General features: G+C 45.6%; 1 protein-coding gene across 1 annotated transcript; it reads right to left on the bottom strand.

The window, feature by feature from the left end:
• Positions 1-16,278: 16,278 nt before the first annotated feature.
• LOC120851158 (elongation of very long chain fatty acids protein AAEL008004) lies at positions 16,279-17,142 on the bottom strand. Its single transcript, XM_040223752.3, has one exon. It carries the CDS (start codon positions 17,140-17,142, stop codon positions 16,279-16,281), a length of 864 nt encoding a protein of 287 aa, XP_040079686.1.
• Between the last annotated feature and the right edge of the window lie 866 nt (positions 17,143-18,008).

Raw genomic sequence — 18,008 nt, 5'->3', positions numbered from 1 at the left:
GTGCATTTATGCGCCAAAGTGGAGAGTGAGCGACGCGCCTTTTTTAAATATATTGAGATTTGTAATCAGTGACCGATTTACGATATTGCTGGGAGACTTTAATTGTGTCTGTATGCCAGAAGACGGTACAAATCAAAGACGAAATAGTGATAGTTCTAGTGAAGCTTTAAATCGGTTGATTCAAGATAAAGGGCTCGAAGACCTGGCACCCTGCATAACACCGGGACATCGGGTCCTTTACACGCACCACCAAGGCAGAGGTCATGCCAGGCTTGACAGGGTATATGTTTCAGCGGATTTAGTACCCCAGTGTAACGACTTCGCGGTCAGTCATGTCTCGTTCAGCATCACAGTTTGGTGGTGCCAGCTTCTCTAAATGTTCTAGATTTCGTTTTGCTCTTCTGCCGGTTCCACACCATGTTGTATTTGCTAACGTTAGATCACGCGGCTTGACCTGCCGATTTTGGAGAAGTTTTGTGTTGTTGCACAATTACGCTTTCTATTTCTTATTGCTACTGCTGTGCGGTGACGTTGAATTAAATCCCGGCCCTCTTTCTGCCGCGCAAGCAAATCAGCTAGTTGAAGCAATGCAAATAATTCCTGGTATGCACGAAGGACAAAAGACTGTAATAAACAAACTGAAAGCCATCAAAGATTTGCAAACGACATTCGAAAGAAAACTGGAGGGCTTATTTTCTCGTATAGTCATAACTGAGAGCGATGTGGCTACAATTAAACCACTGAGGGGAGAACTTGAAGAACTTAAAGCGTCAAATCGGGAACTCGATACGCAGCTTAAAACAACAGCTTTACGTCAAGAAGAACTGGAAAATCAATCTCGGAGAAACAACCTGCTCATCTACGGTTTGCCCGACGTGGCGGCTGAAACATGGGAAGCTTCAGAGGCTAAGGCTTTATCTTTTTTCGCCGATAAGCTCGATATACACCTTGAAGCTACTAGCATTGAACGAGCACACAGGATTGGCCTCTTTGCTGCTGATAAAAACCGCCCTCTGATTTCGAAGTTCCTGTCATTTAAAGACAAGCAAAGGGTTCCTTCTAAGGCCTTCAAACTAAAACGAAGTAGTTTTTCTATAAGCGACGATTTTTCACCTGCAGTACAGTTTGCAAGACGCAGACTTCTAGACTACGCCAGTGAGCACAACGCGCAATTTAAACTGCGATACAACAAGTTAACTATAGGCAACAAAACGTATATGTACGATCCAGATAATGACACTGTTAGAAAGTGCCCGCTAACCACCACAGCATACAAGCGGAAATAGAGAACTTAGCTTTCAAAATCTAGTCTTCAAACTGTCAACTGCAGAAGTGTTAAAAACAAAAAAAGACGAACTTGCCTTTCTTCTGAATTCAACACAGGCTGATGTGGTTATTGGTACGGAGTCGTGGCTTGATGGTTCTATAGACAGCTCTGAAATATTTCCAGCTAACTATGAGGTCTACCGCAAAGATAGAAATCTAAGGGGCGGGGGTTTGTTCTTACTTGTGTCTACAGACCTACCAAGCACAGCCCTTGAATTTCACGACTGTATTTGCGAATCTGTTTGGTGTAAAATCAAACTGCGAGGCTCGAAATTTCTCACAGTCGGCTCATTTTATAGACCACCGGGTAATAATGCACTGGATCCCCTTTTGTCTTTATCTAATACTTTGTCAGCAATAACCCCCTGATGACGTCATACTTAGTGGAGACTTTAATCTTCCCGATATAGATTGAGTGGAAAATATACCTAATTTGCGTAATTCACTCTCTCTTTATATCACGTTTGATGAACTGATAAACACTCATGAGTTGCAACAGTTTGTGTCCCTTCCAACAAGATATAGTGCACGAGAATCTATTCTAGATCTTTTTTTTACAAATCGTCCTTCTAGTGTGTCCTCAGTGATGACGACACCGGGCCTCAGTGACCATGAAGTTTTAGTTACACAAATAACGTGTAAGCGCGATGTCATCATCAAGTCACGCCCCAAATAAAGTGTATGTTTTCGATCGGGGTGATTATGATAACTTGTCTTTTTACCTGTTGGCTTTCCTCCCCGAGTTTGAATGCTCATGTACGGCACTTGACATTGAAGATTTGTGGTTGTTGTTTAAAAGTGTACTTATGGCTCTTATCGATAAATATGTTCCCTGTAAAATGTTATCAGGAAGGCGTAGACACGATAAACCATGGACAAACAGAAGCTTGCGTTGCCTCCTAAATAAAAAACGACGTCTGTTTCTTAAGTATAAAAAAACAAAAAACCCGGCAACGAAAAGTGAACTCAGACGCCTCGATTACCCCTTTAAAAAAGAGGTTAAGGAAGCTAAACTGCATTTCTTCTCTGCCCTGGGTCCCAGGTTGCTTAACAACCCGAAAGAATTATGAAAAATTGTGAAAAGAACGGGTAATAACGAAAGCATAGGTATACCCCCATACTTTAAAGCAATGAATTGACTTCGGACGACCTAGAGAGGGCGGTTTGCATCAATGATTTTTTTCAGTCTGTTTTTTGTAGTCCAGCAGAGACAGACGAATTGGCCCCATCTATGTCAGAACTTAATGGGATGCCAGAATTTGTAATATAGGACAATGGTGTACTTAAACTTCTTTGTAATTTAAAACCTCATTCAGCCACCGGACCCGATGGAATTCCTAACCACGTGGTAAAATCGTGTGCTACCGCGATTACGTCATTCCTAGTTATATTGTTTAACAAATCGCTTTTCTCGAGCAAGCTGCCGTCGGATTGGAAGACTGCTTATATTGCACCCGTCCATAAGGCAGGTCTTAAACGCGAGGTATCTAATTACAGACCAATATCTCTGACTAGTGTTTGTTCCAAACTGCTAGAACACATCATATACTCAAATATTGTATCTCATCTAGAGTTAAATAATTATTTTACCCCGCAGCAGCATGGTTTTCGCTCGGGTCTGTCGTGCACTACGCAGTTGATTGAATTTGTTCATGATATTTTTCTCTCATTAGATAAAAATATACAAACTGACTGCTTGCTTTTAGACTTCCAAAAAGCTTTTGACAAAGTGACCCGCTCCCTTCTTATGCACATATTGTCATCCTTGGGGTTACCTGGTTATCTTATCAAGTGGCTGAAAGATTATTTAACTGATCGTACTCAGTGTGTAGTTGTCAATGGTGTTAAATCCACGTATGCAGCGGTTACGTCAGGAGTTCCCCAGGGGAGCGTACTTGGACCTCTTCTCTTTTTAATTTATATTAATGACGTTCCTCAAAACTTAACATCTAGAATTCGTTTATACGCGGATGATTGCGTTATCTACCGTCAAGTTTGCAACGACGATCATTCCTACTTACTCCAGACTGACCTTGAAACTGTGGCGGCGTGGTGTAACAGGTGGGGAATGTGCCTAAACATTAATGAATGCAATTATATTCGGTTTACCAAAAAACGCAACCCTTTTCTATCAAGGTATAATCTAAACGGCATTGATCTTAAAGAGGTTACGGAGGTAGAGTATTTAGGGGTCTATTTTAGCAGCACTCTTTCCTGGGCCAAGCACGTGGACACAGTAACACTTAAGGCGAACCGTGTCCCAAACTTTATAAAAATGAATTTTAAAATGGCTCCTGAGGATATAAAAGCTTTGCTATACACTACTAACGTTAGGCCTATCTTAGAGTACGTGTGCTCAGTGTGGGACCCTCATTTCCTCAACTTGTCCTCAACAATTGAACGCGCACAAAATAGAGCTTCGCGCTTTTTTACAAATACCTACGCCTTCCGGTCAAGCGTCACCAAACTTAAAGAGCAACTTGACTGGCACTTGCTGGCTTCACGACGAAAGTGTTTGCGATTAAGACTTTTTAGAAGTATTTTCCTACAAAACACACGCATTAACAAGGATAAGTATCTTCATAGTCCTGAATACATTTCCTCAAGGATAGATCATTCGCTTAAAATAAAATAAATTAGATGTAGAACAGAACTGTTTAAACATTCCTTTTTTCCAAAGAGCATTCATAAGTGGAATGCCCTTCCTGAACTTTTGGTGACAGAAACCTCAGATGCCAGCTTTTCTTCTCTCCTATCGGACCTATAAAACTCCCTCAGTGTGCAATATCCTGTATTGTGTTTATTAGTTATACTTGTATCGTGTTTTCTGTTAGGTTATTGATTTGTAATGTGCTTGCTGATTGTAATCCTTTTCTATTGCAAGAGATCTTTGATGTTTTTTGCATTTTTTTTTGTATACTGGTGCTTTCAAGCACTATGTTTTGCTTGCGTTTAACAAGTGTGATGCAACCATCTTTTATGTATTTTAACCCCCGTACTGTAATGCCCTCTGGGCGATGTAAATACTGTATAAATAAATAAATAAATAAATAAATAAATAGATAAATAAATTTACAACAACTACTCACCATATACCAGCATATCAGGATTACGCCAATCAGCTAACCTTCATTCACTTTCCCTTCGCCGCCGAGTATCACGCCTTCCTCTCCTCCATCGAATTTTTTATCACAATAGCCACCTCAAAGAATCACTGCTTTCACCTCCCCATCGTATTTTCTCGCGTCTAGATCACCTATGTAAATTATGTCCAATTCGATCATCAACTGTTTCTCACCAGACTTCCACATCCATTGGCCACCGAGGATTGGAATTCACTACCTCATAACATCGTTTCTATTAATGATACTGCTAAATTTGTTGAAGCCATTACCCTCTCTTTATCTAACCTACCTACCTAGCTAGCTTACAATGTTATAATTGTGTTTACTGTTCTATTTCTTTTTGTTCTATCGCCACCCCCTTGTATAATGCCCCATGGGCCCTCAAGGAAAATAAATGATGAATGATGATGATGATAAAGTTTTGCATATTATTAAATACGAAGAGCGCCTGTATGCCTATAAATTGCCCCTTCTCTTGATGCGTACGTCGTCGTTGCTTTCTCTCCGAGGCGGAAAGTCTCGGGATATGGGCTGCTGCCTAACGAATGAAATCCTTATTTTCCATTATTATTTACTTGTATTACTTTGTTTTTACGGGAGGGTGTTTGTTGTGAGGTACCCCTTCACAATAAACAATAATTCTCGGCCTCTCGAGAACCGCCATCTCACTCAGATTGCGTCAACCCAAGCCAACACATCCGCTCAAAATATCACGGCCGTTCGGGCGGGAGAGCGCTCAGCTGTCTCTTTCGCTCGCTGAAACAATGGAAATTGCTCACTTTCCTCAATAACTTCGAAGGATGCGGGGTCGAGGACGGTTGTCTACGACGGTTCGCGTTAACGCCGAGTGACATTTCACCCTGGTGTCCTTCTTGCTGCGCCATATGTGTGTCATTCTGCTCAAGGAAGGAGAAAACGCTACATTCATCCGTCATGAAACCACATCGGCTGACCTGTTTTTACGCACGACATCCTGGAGCATGCAGCTTGGCGGTTCAAGCCAGTGCCACCAGAGGCCGACAGTGCCGCATTTCTCCGCGGGCGGGCAATTCAGCCTGGATCTTTAGAGGAGTGAATGCCCCGCATCCACCGCAACGCACTGGAAGGCTCCGTGTGACGCTGTAGTCGCGGCTGAGGCGGTGGCCGCGCAAAGAACTCTGGGGTGCAGGGGTCTGTGGCGTCTTACTTACTCGTACGCTCCTAACGGTCTTCGTGCGGCGCCCACATTCTTTCAGCTGCCAGTTAAAACTATTGAGGAGTTTCAGCGAGGGTGTCACCGCCCTGGCGGCCGGTCGCCGAAAGAGAACGAGGGGGATAGGTTCGCTGGGCGTTGGCTCTGTGTAAATGCGTTGGCCGCGAACGTAGGCTTATAAACTTCGGCAGCAGGAGTATTACGCGTCTCTAGTGTTCTAATACGAGCAAAAGAGGTGACACGATCTGCTACGAGTAGCTACGATCACCCGCCGCAGCGATGCAGGCGTCGAAGGAGCGCAACTTGTGTACTACGCAGTCGGTCGCCGTCGCCCGACGCAGGTCGTTTGGCATTCAGGGCTCTCCGCCCCGGGTTCTTCACTTGTACTTGGAACCGAGTAATATTTCCTGTGCTTGTGTATGTGCTCAGTGGCATAGAACAGTTCTTGAGACTCAACAGCGACTCAAAGTTGACGGCGGAAGGGCTTGCAGCAACGCTTTCGGTTGGTGCACGGGTGCGACAACTACACGGATAAAGTTTAATATTGCTGCTAGCAAGGTGGGCCATAGTCGCTTTATGTTGACACGATTTTGAGTGTAAGTACTCCGTGCAAAGGCGAATCTATCGCGTTTCTAAGCCACCTTTGTTTTTAGCACGCACGACCGACTGCTAAGCAAATGCTTCTGTACCGATCACGGAGTGAATGTCTTCGGCCTTACATTGCGGAACGCCCAATAAAAAGTCATATTCGTTCAGCGAGAAAACTTCCCTTTCGAGTGACTTTCTTTGATTGATAATTTCTCCCGTACTTAAGTGCTTTAATCAACACGATCGATTAAGTTTGCTTCCCTAGTTAGGACATTTTTGTGTCACATGCGGCACTAAAGCTTGGCACGGTCTATGCCACTGATTGTGAATTGGTTTACTTCCGAAGCTAACAGTGTTTCAGGTGGGACCATTCAATTCGCTAAAAATGTGATATGGGGATTTCGTTGCATAACTAGCGTTTTACTTTTAAGATTGATAAGAAACATGCTCATGTGATGATGCATGTTTACAGCATAAGCTTTGCAGATCCAGAGTGGATGTGCTATAGGCTACAGCCTCAAGATTTGAATGGACCAAATTGGTGATTACAGGGCAATAAATATTGTGGTGGAAAACTGCCCATTGACTCGGTGAGTTTTGATCGTGACCATTGGTGTGCTGTTGGCAAATTAGGTAATGGCACACCTTTTCCCTGACCATCTGGCTATAAGGGACATTTGCATCTAGATGTGCTTAAATATCTTTATTTCAAGGTTCAGTGGACCCCTCTGCATCATTACAGGAAGGCAGTCTGAAGCCACAACAAACAGCAGTGAATATACAATGCATAATAACAGGCGCCAGTGTCCAGGCGTATAGTCCGCAGAAGCCAATTTCAGCCTAAAAATGTTTTTGTTTTGTTTAGATAGTTTGCATTTGGTGTATAATCCGCAGGGCCCGATTTCCGTGCCCATGTGCATAGACCGCCAAGCTGGTGCGTTGCGTCTTCGTTCTTTTTTTCCTGGGTGGCATTTTCTTCAGAAGTTCTTCGGCGAACGCTATTGAACCTGAAGAACTGCTTTTGAGGCCCATATCCAGCCACTGAGCACACACAAGCACAGAAAATAACACTCGGTGCCATGTACAAACGAAGCACCTGGGCGGAAAGCTGTGAATGCCAAACGAGCAGCGTCGGGTGACGGCGACTGCCTGCGTTGCGCCCCTTCGACGCCTGCATCGCTGCGGTGGGTGGTCGTAGCTAGTCGTAGCGAGATGATCTTCACTTCAAGCAAGAAATCTTGCCATACCATAGTCACGATACGTGTGCAAGTGTTCGACTACGTGGGCTCCCTCATGTTGGTGGAGTTGTCACCAAGAAAGGTACATATCAACAATGTTGCGTGTTTGAGGCTGAAACTATGACATATACTTGCCTAAACCTAAATTTATCGGTCTGCGGCTACAAACATTTTTGTTGACGCTGCTTAGATGATCTAACCGTTCAGGTTTCACATTAAATGGTGTTCCGAACTCTTTGGTTGTGTGTGAAAACCTATTTTTGCCCTAATAAAAGACATTTTCAAAAGGACACGTGTCTTCTGCTGATACATATCTTCCAATTTACAATGCAGAGGCAAACAGAAAATCAACTGCGTACATCTACCACTTAGCATAAGCACCTTTTGCCATTCATTTTTGGGCGCACTCAAATATCAGCTTAGGTTGCTCTTGTTTTACAAGCTTTGCCCTATTCTGTAAAAAGAAAACAGTTAAAAAAGCTTTACTTCTGTTCTCCTTCTCGCGTTTAATACAGACTTGTTTGTGAGCAGATCACACACAGCAGATATCACCGTGGCACATACAACTCGAATGACCGATGAGACTATTGCTATTACAATAAAGCTTTCCATAAGAGCCATAACGAGGCTTGTAGGGGTGCACAAGCACATCGAAATGAGATTGGCGCTTCGGGGGCTTGTTTACATTATGCGTAAAAACAGGACGATCGGCGACCAGCTGATCGTAATATAACACCAAGGATACCGATGTTTCGATACATAGAACACAGGATAAAGACCTCAATCGTCCCTTGTATGCTGTAGTTGGCATCCTTTTCATCCAACCGCTTTTTAGCCCAATTAACTAGAAAAACCGAAGAGTTCGCAACACCTTTTAATGCGAGGCACGATGTAGTGTGATGCGAGGCCTGAATGGTTACATCATCTAAGCAACGTCAGCAAAAATGTTTGTAGCGGCAGACCGATAAGTTTAATTTTAGATACAGTACGCGTCATGGTTTCAACGAGCGAACATTGTTGATATGTACCTTTCTTTGGACCCGCATACATTCGGTTCAACTTGATGACAGCTGCACCAGCGTGAGAGCTCACGTCGAACACTTGCACACATATCTTGACTATGGCAAGATTTCTTGCCTTCGACTGGCTTGAACACTTCATCTGTAGCATCACGGTAGGTCTTGGCTGAAACGATGATCGTCTCGCACACGGCAACAAACAGAGAACGACACGCATGGTTTTATTTATACGCTACTGATCTACGGGCGTCGCAAATCTATCCCCCTCTTTTCCGCAATGTTGGATCAATCGGAGCGCCCCTATATTCGCTGAAACTCCTCAATAGGGTCGAATAATGCTTCCGGAAACGTAACTGAGCTTTCTAAAGTTTTGTGTAGATACTGTGCTGCAAATTAGAGCGTCAATTCCGGTTTAAAGTTCGAAAGTTTTGTTGCTTCGTTTCCCAACGGTAAGTTCCGATCGGCAAGTTCGTTTCTCTTTCCGCGGTTGCTAACGAAGGATGATTCCTCGTATGCATATGCATGTTTACGTTTCTCGGAGTCATCAGTGGGCCTCGAAGCATACTATGATTAATTCAAGACTCGAAAAAAAAAAAGAAAAAAAGAAACGATTCGCAGAAAGGGGATTTTTGTGGCTCATTTCAAGCCGGCCATCTTCACGACCTGAAAGAGAAACCGTCTCAAAAAGATCGCGCGTACCTCTGTTACGATTCTTTTTGATGTCTTGATAGCCGTTGAAGGCCGTCGTATTTGCTAACTTGCTGAACGTTGCTTACCTCCGGCTGTGCTTCTGCCGAAACATTCTTTTTGTAACTGATATTTGATCTTCGAAACCTTGCGTTCGTAAATGTGTGTAGTTTGCCAGTCGTTTGGTTTCCCTCAATTTTCGTTCCAAACTTGTTCGTGAATTCATAGCAGTGAAATTCACCTTTTTTTCTTTCTTTTTCTTTTTTTTTTTTTTTTTTTTGGTGGGGGGGGGGGGGGGGGGGGGCACGTGAGCAAGGCCTTTAGAACGCACTCCTGTGAAGAATCGGCAAAAAGGCAGGTGATCTCTGTTCTTGTTTACCGAACCTTTAGAGCCAAGTGTTCTTTTTGAAGGACTTTAACGCGCCCTAAAATGGTGCACATATTTTTCCTTGTACATTAAGTACCAATAAAGACAAGAAGGTGCTTTTTTGAAACATGTTTGATGTGCTTATACTTATTGCGGCTCTTTCCCTTCGAAATGGGCAGGCTCGAACTGAGTTCATGCCCAAGCCCGGGACTCTGTGGGTCTTAATGGCCCTTGATGTACACCTAGATGACGCTAATGGCCCCTATTGTACACCTAGGTGGCGCTAGCTGTATGGGGGACATCTGGCGCCATCTACCGAAGTTTCCAGGCGGAATACGATCTCTACGGGAGATACTGGGGATACGTCAAAAACACGTGCCTGGTACGTTTCGCTTAAAGGCAAAGGCTGCGCAGTCCTGATATAGCTACGAAAGCGGTAAATGGTTATCCCGCGTACTATGGCAGGTATCAGAAGTGAGCCCTATGCGGAGTGCAAGTTCGTCTGCATCTTTCACAGGACAGGGGTGATGTCAGAACGGCGAGCTCTTATTGGCTGATTGAAAGAAAGATAGTGGGTAGACCTGGAGGCATCTATAACATTGAGGTCTACCCACTATATCCTTCCAATTACCGAAACTCCTGCGATAGAAGCAGACGACTTTCTCTCCGCGATTCGATGGAGTAAATCGAGCAAAGCCAAAAAAGGCATCGTCAAGGGCTTTCGTCGCCCTTCTTATGACTGCTGTCATGGGCTGAACCAATCACGTACAAAAACAAAGCGCATGATCACGACGCGGTCATTGTGCGTGATGCGTTAATTTAGCCGCCGATAGCGGAGCTGTCGACTCGACGAGTCCAGAGCCGTTTATCGAGAGAGTTTGGCCATACATTGGTTTGAATAGGCGAGCATCTCGGGGCCAACCACAGGCCGCGAAACAGCCCCTAGCGGTGGTCGTGAGCTCTAAATTTGTGACACGACTAATTCAAGCCGTTTTAGCGTCGCTAGAGTTAAAAGGTGTAACTCTCAGTGACTGAAAACTTTGTGCGTGCGAGGTTTTCGTCACGCCAATATTCAAGTGTAGAATAAACGAACGTGCGCTCCAAACCAGGGCCAACTTGCTAGAAACAGCGTCTCAGCTGAGACGGTGAAAGAAAGCACTGCCAAGCCAGCGCACGAGCCGAGCGGGACACCGCGTCTCCAGGACGCTGTTCTAACAAGCCAACATGAGCAGTGCAGAGAAAGGCATGGGCACGAGCGCGTGGCTTTGGAAAGTGGCTCTATACGCACGAGTTCACTTACAAACAAAAGCGTTTTGCTGAGCTAGGTTCACGCGCCTGTACCTTTGTCTTCAATGCCGACATTTGTGAGATGGAGCAGAGAGGCCGAGATTGAACGCTTCTATTTCACGCTTTAAATGTCGTTTGCAATATTCTGACGTCCCGGTCTCCTGATTGGTCGACGCCGTGTCACAAATCTAGTTTACGCTCTAAGCGTGGGGGGAATATTCGGCGCTGGCGGCGGCCTTTGCTCCGCCTGTTGGCCAAACTCTCCCAATACACGGCTCTGGACGAGTCGACAGCTCCGCTTCTCGATTGGCTGGGTCATACCGTGGCACGGGCTACGATCTATCGGACGCAATGGGAGGGGTGCGGCCCTAAGGAACAGCCCATTTGGCACGCTTCTCGAAATTCCCAATTATAATCGTACGTACAGGTCCCCTCAAAGTGAAACGGAGCGCCGGAGCGGCGACCGAACTGCATCGCCGCGCTATATAGCAGCCCCGACCGCAACTGATAGGTGCCGTCTGCGGATGCGGGCGTGCCGTTCGCGGTGTCCTCCGTCTTTCTTGTTTGATCCTCGCATTATCGGCGCCTCGAGCTGCCAAACGCTGTTCCGATAAACACCGCTAGGTGTTCAAATTGCACGGGGAGATAACGCTGAAGCCAGGCGGGACAGAGGGGCGAGTGTTGTCGATAGGCACCGCCCCTTGTGCTATCACGCGCGTTTTTAGGAAGAGTGTTGCGCCGCTCGAGCCACCGACACCGTGGCCACCGATAACGTGTGGACTGGAAGAGGAAAACGGAGGCCCCCGCGGAAGGCGTTCGCATGTGCAGATGTTTCCAGCCGGCGCTGCTGGATTGCGCGGCGATGCAGTTCGGTCGCCGCTCCGGCGCACCGTTTTACTTTGAGGGGACCTGTACCTGAAACTGGGCACACGAAAGTTGTTTCACAAAAAAATATTTATGTCCACTTATGTTTCTTTAGATCTCACATCTGGTTAAATATTAAAAATGGTGCCAGAACGACGATTTTATTGCATGTTTAATGTCGTATAGACCTCTTTTTCACCTACTCTCGTCCGCAGCCACCTGGTGGCTACACACTCGGTATGGGCGACGAAAAAAGAATAAGCACACTAAACTTTTCTCTCTGCAAATAGTAAAAGAACAGTGGGGAGCAAAACGAGAATATATAAAGTTACGCGTACCTCCTAAATGTTTCTTTTGATTATTATTATAATTATTATTATTATTATTATTATTATTGTCGTGGCGACAGCAAAACTATGTTTTCACCCTCACCTAAAATGGAGACATTTGAGATGTGCGCGCCCCTGTGGAGAAAGTCTATGGCCGATTTTATTTTTTAGCCTCGCTAGCAGACGCGAGAGTCACTCTACTCTCGACACGGGACGGCGCTTGGCGGGGCGTTGGACTGCGAAAGTCGCGGTGGTACGCCGCAGGACGCACAGCCTACACGATTTCTTTGGGCATGCCGTTTGTAATTTCGTCGTGTGCGGTTTGAGCAGTGGGTGCGGTTTCAGCACCGGTTTTAACGCGGGCGAAAACGGCAAAAATGTCCGCTAAGGATCAGTCCCCGCGAAATGACCGCCGGGTGGCGCTTTCGAAATTCAGTGCCATCTGGTGGTTCCTAAAGCAGTTTAGGTTTTGCCATATCAATGGCGGAAATGAACTTGTATCGGCACCGTCACTTTCGCAAGTCAACGGCACGCGAGTAATTGTTCAGTGTGAGTTTTTTTTCGATCACTTTCTGTTCGATGGTGACCAAGAACCTGCATTCAGAACAAAGCTCCAACCAACTCAGATGCCTCGAGAAAATTCTATACACCAAAGTGCCTTAAAGCCGATTGTGCGCCGCCCACAGATTGACTGAATCTGAGGTATTAGAAATAAACGCTTACGTAGCTCTTGTGTGCCATTCGTGCGTCGCGTCGTACTGACCCCCCAAATGTACAAGCCTTGCATCATCCGCTTATGAGCATTATCAGCGTCTTCCTCTATCAGTCACTGGAAGGCCGCCATTGGTATGGCCACAGATGCCGTTCCACAGATGATGATATTGATGAAAGTGGCCAGACTGAATTTCGGAAAAGGTTTATTGCTTCATTCTTAATATTCCACCACCTCTTAGTTGAGCTCTAAAAAAATAGTTCCCTTCCCTTCTACTAGGTTGATTGATACAAATGTCTGTGAGACAGAAAAAAAAACAAAAAAAAAAAAAAACGCCGGATTAGAGCGCAGTTCTTGAGGAGGAGGAGGAGGGGAAGGATACTGAGGGGAAGGTATATCCTTTCTCCCTCCTCCTCACCTCCTCATCCTGTCTGCTACTCCTCCCTCGGAGCGCCGTCGCGGTCGTCTCACGAGGGTCACTTGACCTCACGGGGGTCACGTGACGCCTATGAAGTCACGTGACGATGACGATAACGTCATTTGTGACGTCACTGATGACGTCATCGGTAACGATGCCGATGCCGATGACGTTATCAGTGACGTCACTGATGACGTCATCATGGACGATGACGATGCGGATGCCGATAACGTCATCAGTGACGATGGCGATGTCGATGACGTCATCAGTGACGATGGTGATGACGATGCGGATGCCGATGACGTCATCAGTGACGTCATTAATGACGTCATCAGCGACGATGACGATGACGATGAGGTCACGCGTCCCTTAATGCCCCGCGCGGTTACGCCGACGGCGACGGCGACGGCGACGCCGACACCGCTCAAGCCGAAAACGGGCGCCGGAAAGCGTTCCATGCTTTAAACCTTGAGCATAGTTGTAACCCGAGACTGGGGATACGGACAAGGGACAAAACACAGAACGACAGGGACGAAGTCTCAATGTCCCTTGTCCGTATCCCCAGTCTCGGGTTACAACTATGCTCAATTTACACCAGCTAGCCTGCACCCTCACCATTGCTTCATTAGAGAGTTTTAGTAGATCGTTCCGATACCTCCGATAGCCCCGATAACGATACTATGCATGCGCAAGGGAGGCGGTGGCGGAGTATCGGGATATCGTTATCGGAGTCATGGGAACGATCTACTAAAACTCTCTATTACTTTAAACCTCATTTGGGTGGAAGCCCCTAATATGCATTAGGTACACTATACCTTCCACTTTCTTCTCTGACATTCATAACAATTTAACAAAAAAGCATGCCTGGACAGAAGGAGGTCCCTCCAGCCTCCTCACCCCGAAGGATAGGATGAAATACAGTATTTCAGGGAATACAAATACCAGTAAGCATGGCAATGCGAGCTAAAACACTTCCGCTGAAATTAATTCATAAGAAAGTATCGTCGGTACGTACCGCAAATACTTTCATATGTGTGGAAAATTATGTTAAGGTAAAAATACAGGAATACATTGTACCCCCCATAAATACAAAGTACTGATTAACATTTTTTCTATAGTACTTTAAAAGTATATAAAAGATATCGTTTAAAACCAACCAACGGGTTCTCACCATTTGATGCCGCTTGCACTTGGATGCTGTTACCGAGCCAGAAGGAAGTGTATCTCTAATGGGTTGAAAAAAAGCTTTCCGTCAAGAATAGGGTGAGGTTTTTTTTAACGCATCTTTTACACTTATATGGCAAGTTTATGTGATCCTCTTAATTATGTCACTAAATTACACCAGACTGGAGTAAATACAATGCTAACAATTAAAGTAGTAGAGGAAGAACGCTGAAAGAGAAACCTCGAGAACTCACGTCTCTCTTTTCCATTCTAGGTCTTTCTTCCAACAGTGATCTCATGACGTCCCAGTGTTATTTTTTCCTTCATCTTTTGCTTGGATCTTAACCGAAAATACCCCCCCCCCGCACACACACACACACACGCACACCTTTCCCGTGTATAGGGAACGACTTCCCGACATTTCATGAAACGCTGTTTTGTCGAATGCCGTTTTATTTAGGAGGTGGTCGAATTAACGAAGCTCACCAAACGGCCGACAGGTCATTTTCATCAGTTGGCCGCCGCACTCAGATTCCGTTCGCTTAAGTTTTGCGACACGGAAAAAGCATGAGGAATTTGTGAGAGCCTTAAATCCTGTAGAAATAATGGCGGGCACACTGGACCCGCGCAATTCTTCACGGTTGCTTTCCGACGAGTAGGCGGCCACAACCGCTGGATGGCAGCGAACAATTAGAGAGCCTGTATTGCAGAAAGGTTTCAACTGCTCGATTATGGTCACATGGTTTATGGTCCGTGTTTGCAATACGAGCTACGGGTGACGAACGCATTGGTCGTCCATTAGCGTGTCCGCCTGTCCGCCTGCTTTCCTCCTAGCCACGCGATCACGCAGCGCATGCGCACCTGTGACCAATCTCCGATGGAGGCGTCCGCCATTAAATTGCAAAATCTCTCCATGGTTTGAGGTGCACCCTCTCTGCAATCTAGGGTCCCTACAAACAACAAGGAACAGAGGCGACGCCGCCGGCGTGCTCCCCAGACCACCAAGACCTCAAGGTTGCCGGTCTTAGCCACATTTGAGCTCGTTCTAAGCACGCGTTCTCAACACCACCCACAAATATGGCGTCAGTGAATACTCTCGATTTGCGGCGAGATGTTTTGGTGGCACCCTCTTAGGATGACATCCCTTTAGTGATGTCAATAACTTGCAAACAACAAGTTCTGGTCCTGGTTGACGACCATGACCAAGGCAGGTGTCCGAACAGTAATATCGGAGACCAGAATGTAACGTGCTTTTTATTTACAGGATATGCAATATCGCGCCCACAATCAGAGAGCAGATCCATGAAGCATCCTCGTTGTCCCTTTTGAGGGCTCTTTTTTTACAATGTCCCCAGGTAGGTAGTCCATGCAGAAATCCTCACAGCCAATGGCGGCGACACGCCAGTTCCAGACTTTCGAGCTGCCTTGAGCACACGAGTGCAGGTAGCAAAACTTCGATGCAGGCGTTCTTTGTCCTGGTGGCGTTGAGTCACTTGAGAGCAGCCAGCTTCGCCGTCAATACCAGGACTGCTGAATAGAGAGACTCTGGATCCGAGACCTCATTCCCTTACATGCAGATGTTACGACTTCCTCGCAGATCCTTAGCTCATCCAACAGATTCACTCGACTGGGTATCAACTGACCATTATCTCCTTTGTCCTGGCGGGGTACAGCTACAACACGGCGCCGAGAGGCGCTGCCAGACAATACTCCTTTTGGCTCTTGTAATCCGGAAGATATTAATTTAGGGGATCCTTCTATGGTTCACGCCAGCCATCTTTGAGAACTAAGACGAATACTCCGTAGCTTTGATAGGCTAATGCATAGGCAAGAGGTAACAGTGCTCAGTGAAACTGGGTGATTCATTGGAAATATGTCTTTATTTGGGGAACACTGATCACGACAGCTCCTGGCTCATGAGTCTTTACCGAAAGGAATCGGCTATAAGGGTCCATAAAGCTACTAATCAGGCTTTACGTTCCCAACGTTCTGGTGGAGGTCTCCCACGGCGCTACTCTTTTCGCTTTTAATAGAGGGACCCTCTCTCTTGTACGTGTGCACAAAAAAGTTAACAAAGAGACACAATATCAGGAATGTCTGTAAGTTGCCGAGTACGATCAGATACTTGGGAAAGCCGCAGTCAACGAATAAAGGAATGGAAAGGTGAAGTATCGACACCCCAAACTGAATGATCTGCAACGTGGTGAGATACTTCTTCCACCAGAGGTACTTTTGCACTCCGGGTCCGAGGGTAGCGAGAAAGTAGTAAGAGTACATGATGACATGCACAAACACGTTGATGGCCAGTCCAAGAGCGACCTGTCCTTCTGGAGCGAACAGGGTCCAGAACCAGACGTTTGTCGCTACGATGACGTGATGAATGACGTGCAAGTGCGTGATTTGTCTGAACTTTTTGCGGAGGACGCAGAAAACGGTGTCCAAGAGGTCGACGTACCGAACCGCGACGAAGAACCAACCGCCCTTGTAGTATTCGGTGAGCTCTTCGTCCATGTACCCGGTTATTCCCTGACACCAGAGGCTGTACCGACCTCCGGGAAGATAAGTATTTTTCAGAACGATGTAGAGAAACCTGGCGTTGACAGCGACCATGCAGAGGTTGTAAAAGCGGACGATGTTTGTGATCTCGAAGGGTTCCCTGTTCTTCATCCATCGTGGACCGGCCACCTTCACGAAGTACAGGTAGCCTAGAATCAGGGGGAAGACGAAAAAGGGGTTGACGACCAGGGGGTAGTCTCTCGTCCTTGGATCCCCCCTTTTGTGTATCTCGTTCAGAAATGTGATTGGATTCATGCTGACGTTAATCATGAAGCTCCAACTTGGTTGTCGAACAGAATGGCTTGTGTCACCTGCAGGAAGAAAGAAAAGGTTATTGTCCTGCAGCTGTGTTTCTGCTCTGCTTTTGTACTGAAAGAAAGAAGAAAAAAAAAAGAATGGGATTGAGGAAGCGAAAACTTTTTCTTCCAAAAAAATACATCTCTCGTCTCTACGAAATACATCTGTTATCTCTCTCTTCCTTGAAGAGGAATAAAAGAGTAGAAAGCAAAAAGTAATCGATTAATTCTTTAATTATTTACATTTTATGTGCCAAAAACAGCAGTCTTTCTTTTGGTAGATGTTTATATAAATAGTTCACAGTCGGAGTAAAGCCGTATCTGTTAGATACATCAAGACCGGCAGAAGAATATTATATATATATATATATATATATATATATATATACCGGGTGTTTTTGCGAAGACTTTCAAAAATCCTAAACTGTAGGCCATTTGAAAAATAAATCTGTCTTCAAGAACAAACTACCAGCCACGGCGGCCATCAGGAATTGCCAAAAACATACTAATTAGCCAGCTAATTAATTAAAATTCGTTAAATAACTTTTTAATTAGTGGAAATAGACATGCTTCCAATTAGAAAGTTGCTGAGCGTTATCGAAAACCACTAAATCAGTCATTTTCAGAAAGACTTTGAGCGCGTGAAAAGAGTAGTGGCGCACTAAAGTTACCACTCGTGGAGCAGGTACAAGGCTGGGGCTAGATAAGAGGCAGAAAAATCACGCGGGCGCCTTATCGCAACCGCTAGGCTCGTACCTGCTCCAGGAGTGGTAAATTTAGTGCACTACTGCTCTTCTCACGCGCTCAAAGTCTTTCTGAAAATGACTGCTTTAGTGGTTT

The sequence above is a fragment of the Ixodes scapularis genome, unplaced genomic scaffold (assembly GCF_016920785.2).
Source record: "Ixodes scapularis isolate PalLabHiFi unplaced genomic scaffold, ASM1692078v2 PGA_scaffold7__128_contigs__length_106722199, whole genome shotgun sequence".
NCBI classification, from domain to species: domain Eukaryota; kingdom Metazoa; phylum Arthropoda; class Arachnida; order Ixodida; family Ixodidae; genus Ixodes; species Ixodes scapularis.
Note: the sequence above shows the minus strand (reverse complement) of the source record. Positions and strands in the feature narration are given on the sequence as shown.

What these genes read in the sequence shown, in the direction of transcription:
- LOC120851158 (XM_040223752.3), bottom strand. Translation starts at nt 17,142, where the DNA reads ATGATTAACGTCAGCATGAATCCAATCACATTTCTGAACGAGATACAC.